The sequence below is a fragment of the Octodon degus genome, unplaced genomic scaffold (genome assembly GCF_000260255.1).
Source record: "Octodon degus isolate 3935 unplaced genomic scaffold, OctDeg1.0 scaffold00126, whole genome shotgun sequence".
In the NCBI taxonomy this organism is placed as follows: domain Eukaryota; kingdom Metazoa; phylum Chordata; class Mammalia; order Rodentia; family Octodontidae; genus Octodon; species Octodon degus.
Window position 1 is genome coordinate 1,365,912 of NW_004524702.1, and position 5,411 is coordinate 1,371,322.

Sequence of the window (5,411 nt, forward strand, 5' to 3'; positions counted from 1 at the left end):
GGTATCTGGTAGGAAAAACTTCCTTTATTTTATCATCATCCGGTTTAGTCATCCAGCAAGAAAGAAACGAATAGGAAACCCCAGCAATAAGAAATGAACAGAAGACTGGAACTGAAGCCCTGAAGCGCTTGCTTTTGCCCGCTGACCAGATAACTACAGCTATCTGCACTGTCTGCAGCATGGGGTTATTACTTTTACCTAAAGGCGTCTCTTTTTGGTAATGACAAACGTGTTTTTTTTAAAAGCCTGGTTTTTCTCAATACACCTTTAAGGGTTTTTAAATTGCTTCATGTCTGGTCAAGCTGAGATTTTTTAAGAACTTCCTTTTTAATTTGTAATAAAAATTTACAAGTTGCTTCTTTCAAAAAGTCAACAAACTACAAACGCCATTGTTAATAAATGTCTTAAATAATAAAGAAATCATTAAAAATCAGAGCTATACAGCGTGAGGCACAAACTGGCAGACAGTGACAAGGAACCCAAGGGAGTCCAAGAAGTGGTGCTCACGAGACCAGACCCCACCCACGAGTGGAGAGGACAGACTCCCAGTGACATGGGGCATGGGGGACCCAACTCCAATTCAGAAAGGAAAGCTGGGTCCAGGGAGGACCATACAGGAAACAAAAAGAGTAGATTAAAGCTCTCACGGAAAAGCAAAACGATGGTGCTCTTAAAAGGAAATGGCAGGGACCATCTGGGACACGAGAGCAAGGGGGCATCTCTAAGACAGAAAGCACAACCCCTGAAGGGCCAGGCTGGCGCACTGAGATGCAGGGAAGCTAAGGACTTCTGCCCATCGATTGATAACCTGTGCGTTATCTTCCCTAATCGCAAACCAAGTAACTGCAACTCACAGCGACCAAAGATGAAGGCCCAGAAACACACAGGACACCTGCGATGGCAACACAGTGGTGGCACTGACCACGCACAGGGACTGAGCCCAGGGCCCTCACACGTGTGGAGCCACACTATTTATAATTCTGAGACAGAGTCGCCAAGCTGCCCGGGCTTGACTGGCCTTTCAATCCTCCCGTCTCAGCCTCCCAGAGTGCTGGCATTACAGGCAGGCACCACAGCCCGCTCCCTCCTTTGTGAAAAGAGGGAGTGTGGGAGTATTTTCAGAGATACATACACATTTCGTATACTCTTCTGCATATAAGGCTTAGTTTACCAATTATGCTCAGAATTACCAGCAGTGCTGAAAACTGTTGGACATAAAAGGCTTAGAAAATATTTTTGGCAAGCACAATTCAAGCCCCAGTACTGGAAAAAAAAAAAAAAAAAAAAAAAAAAATTACCTGAACTGGCTCCTGAATGATTTAGCAAATTTATTACTTCAAATCTACTATAATTCAATTTTTTAAAAGATAGAAATCCTTTTTTGGGAAAATCAGTCACACCTTACTGCTTTGTCAGGACCATGATAGTGTACATTCTGCAAAAATACACCAATAGCTGCTTTTCAAATATAGTTTTTCACTGTGCAGACCCCACCCCCGGGGTGTGCTGAGACTGCAATTGAGACTGGGTGTCGGGCGCATGCCTGCAATCTCAGTGCTTGGGAGGCTGAAACCCGGAGAATCGGTACAAGTCCAATCTCTGTAGTGAGACCCTGTAGACCCTGTACTAAAAAATATTTTGTATAGATATAGATATAGATATATAGATATATATAGTTTTTTTTAATTCCAGTTTAAAATTCCATTTGTGAAAAATACAGATCTGCCCTTCATACAAGGCAATAAATACCACCCCCATACCAAAAGTGAAGAGAGCAAAAAGCAAAGCCTGTCACTAGCTCACAGCCATGAAGGACTGTAAGTAACCACACTACACATGTAGGCAGACATCTCTGAAGAGCACAGGGAACAAGTGGGTGAAAGATACACCTCAGGGGTTGTGACGGACATTCCCTAGGCAAAAAGTGAAGTCCTAAAAATTATAGGAAGAATTTTGAGGATGCCTTTGCACCATGGAGGGTCTAGGGAGGCCCCTTCCTGCTCTCACCCATGCTTGCTCTCCCCCGTTTATGCGGTGGGCGGCTTGCACTTCCTGCTCTCTTCCCTTGCCCCAGAGTGAGACCACCGTACACGCAGGAGCGCACCCTCCGTGTCCATGAGCCCTGGTGCCGCTCGGGAGCCTCATGCACCTGTGGCGGCTAGAGAGACCCACCAATGCGGGACTGACCTGGGACACTGCGTCCCGCCCCAGAAGCACAGGCCCACCTGACGCGCAGGCAGGAGGTCACACCGGTGGACGCCATCACCTTCTGAGGAGCCTCTAGTCTGCCCTGCCTTGGGTCACTCGACCTCAGACCATACAGAGCAAACACAGGAGCTGCTGTGCAGAGGAGGCTGGCATGAGCCAGCGGGGCATTCCGTGACCAACGCTGCTCACCACTGAGTTCGGAGCCCCTGGCCAAAGCGCCCCTTCTCTGAACTCAAAAGGGCGCCTGACAGGGTAATGAGGCGCTAGGGCAGAGGCACTCTGACAGCACGTGCGGTGGCCGATGCACCCGCACTACACAGGCCGCAAGCGTCTGCTGCCATCTCCTCCAGGGGGTACCAAGCAAGAGAATGGGCAGTGGCTGGCGTCCAGGGCGGCAGCTGCTCCGCTGACGGCCAGTGCCCACCGGGCAGCATCCCAGGCCGCCCCTCGCTGTCCCGAGGAGCACTCACCCCTTCCCGCAGGCACCTCAGCAGCACGGTGTAGGTGGCTGAGGGGACAGCCCAGCTCGGGCGGGGCGGCTTGCTCTTCTCATCCTAAAAGGAAGCAGAAGGAAGGGCGTGAGCCACTGAGGAACAGCAACAACCTGAACTTCTCAGTGCCCTGCTTGTTAAATCGCCTCGCGCTTTCCACCAATGGTGGCAGTCAAGTGTCCGACTACAGCACACACACACACACACACACGCGCGCGCACAGGGTGATGCTTCTCTTCTGTGCTGCTCCCAGAACCCTGTTCGGAAGCCGATGGGAAGACAGGAGAGTGACAGTGAGTGCTGACCTGAAGAACCCACTCTGCATAACCCTGCACAGCTCGGCTTTCGCAGGAGCAGTCTAGAGCTCGGAGCACTCAGTAGGCCTCACACTTGGGACTAGGTGCCGAGGCCAAAGACAGGCTGCAGGGGGGTAAGAACCCCCGCCCCCACCCTACCCTCGCTAAGAGAACTGCGCAAATGTGATCGGCAGGCCCGCTGGTATTACAACAGCAGCAGTGATTCTCACAGAAAATTAAGCAACTTGGTGTAAAACAGGAAGAGCAATCGAGTCTTACTTAGTACAAACACAGATCACCCACATGACAGACCTGGTGCACTGTCCATCACAGGTAGCCTACGTCTGTGATGAGAATTTGAACCTCCTAAAACCATAACGTGTAAAATCCCACTTAGGGTCACTAGGAGGCCAGCGTGGTCGTAACTAGAAGCTCTCCAGCTCAAAACTAATTCAGAACCCAAATTCACCCTAAACACAAGTGCCAATCTCCCACTCAAACCCCTGTGTTCCGCCTGGCCCTTGGCCCCTCGTCCCCTCCTGGCCACTTAGATCCAGGGCCGGAAACCAGCCCTGGCTTGCCTTAGATGAGCTGGCCTTGCTCGAGGGACCCCAGTCAGGAGGAAGCGCACGGGCAGCTGGGCCCCCAGGGAGGGGAGGGGACACTGCAAGGGCCCACATGGCCGCCAGTCTCCTGCAGGGCGGTTCCCACTGCACCTCTGCTGGTGCAATCCTATTGGCCCTCCATGCCAAGCTCCCAGGCTCAGGCCCTGCCTGGTGCTGCCTTCCTGAGGCCCAGAGGTACCTCTGTCTCAGTGGGTTCCACAGAGCAGGTTCCATCCCCGCCCTGCCTGGCCACACCTTATCCAATGGGATTCATGTCCAACTCTCCTCCTGGCCAGTCTGCTCAGGAGCGAAGCACCGAGCAGCCGTGGGTCACCAGTGGTGCGCCCGGCTCCACTCAGCACAGCTCAGCGCTCCTCCTCAGCCCGAAGCATGTTCAGCCCAGCTGACTTTCCTTCCTTTGCGCTTCACCTATGACACAACCGCTCCACAGAAACCCTCGCCTCACCACAGGCTATTTTCGTAAGTCCAGAGACTCCACATCCTTTTCTGGATGCTTCCCACAGGACGTGGTCAAAAGTCAGGGCCACTGAGCCACCACCCTATTAGAATAGCCCCACTGTGTCCAGGTCAAGTGCCACCAACTAATGGGCTCTGTGGCTCTACCACAGAAACAAGCAGGAATATGGGCCTTGGGACCCTGTTTACATGGAATTACAGAAAATGCTAGCAAGCTTAGGTGGCAGGAAGCAAATGGTCATTGCCAAGAGTGCCTGCGAGCAAACAAGCTCGTTATCCTGACTGTGGTGATGGATTCACACACATCAAAATCTGTCAGACTATAACCTTCTCTTAAAAACGCGCAGCTGCCTAAACATAGTGCTGCGCACCTGTAACCCCGGCACTCCCAAGGTAGCAAGTTAAATCCAGTCCAGGTAACTGAGTGACTTACCGAGATCCTGTCTTAAAATTTAAACATTTTCTTTGAAAGAGCTTTGACTATAGCCTAGGGCTTTTGCACACAGTACTGCAAAACATAAGTAATTTTATAAAGGCCAAAGGTGGTAGCTCAATGCAAAGGCCCTGGGTTCAATCCCCAGAACAACAAAAACGTGATTACATACTAACTATACGATTAACTGAGAGGAGGGCAAATACAGCAAGTGGACTCCACGCCCAGCACGGATGCGACGGCAGGCTGAGGACCTGACGCCCTGCTAGGCGAGGCATCTGGCTCGGTCCTGATGTGCTTACAGTACACCAAGGATCTGACAGGCACAGCAAGAATTAAGTCCAAAAGCAGACAACTGGAAGCAGAGATGAGCGGTACCAATCCAATTTTACTCTAAAGCCGCAGCACTTGGTAAACTGGAGTCTGATGCCAAGGCCTTGAGGACTGTCCAGGGAAAAGGCCAGGCAGACGCCCACAGCAGCCCAGAGCCCCCAAGGGGGCACTGCTCCCCACTGCGGCCCCTGAGAACACCATGGCAGGCGGTAGGCAGGCACTGAGCTCTGCAGTGGAGGGGTGGCGGTGGCCAGGACAGCTCCCAGCACACAGCCCATCCACGTGCACCTCCCACGGAAAACAGCCAGTGTCTACCTGTCCTATAAAACGGGACAAAACATACATCTTCATTTCTTTTAGCTCATACATTCAAAGTTTTGTTTTGTTTATTTTTCAGTACCATGGATCAAACTCAGGTCCTTGAGCTCACCAGGCAGGCACCTTATGCTGCTGAGCTATCTGCCCAGCCCCATACAAAGTTAACGCTGTAAATACCAGAAAGTAATTATGTAAAGTCCAACAATTTTAAGATCATAAATGAGGTTAAAAATTATTAAAATGTCTTTCA

At 51.1% G+C, this 5,411-nt stretch overlaps 1 protein-coding gene across 9 annotated transcripts in view; it reads right to left on the reverse strand.

Annotated features, from left to right (window-relative positions):
* Ulk4 (unc-51 like kinase 4) overlaps positions 1–5,411 on the reverse strand; it is a 380,871-nt gene that overhangs the window by 311,878 nt on the left and 63,582 nt on the right. For all 9 annotated transcript variants that reach the window (XM_023700793.1, XM_023700796.1, XM_023700795.1 and 6 more), the window contains exon 18: positions 2,679–2,762. In XM_023700793.1, coding sequence (XP_023556561.1) covers positions 2,679–2,762 — 84 coding nt within the window. The remainder of the gene's footprint in view (positions 1–2,678; positions 2,763–5,411) is intronic.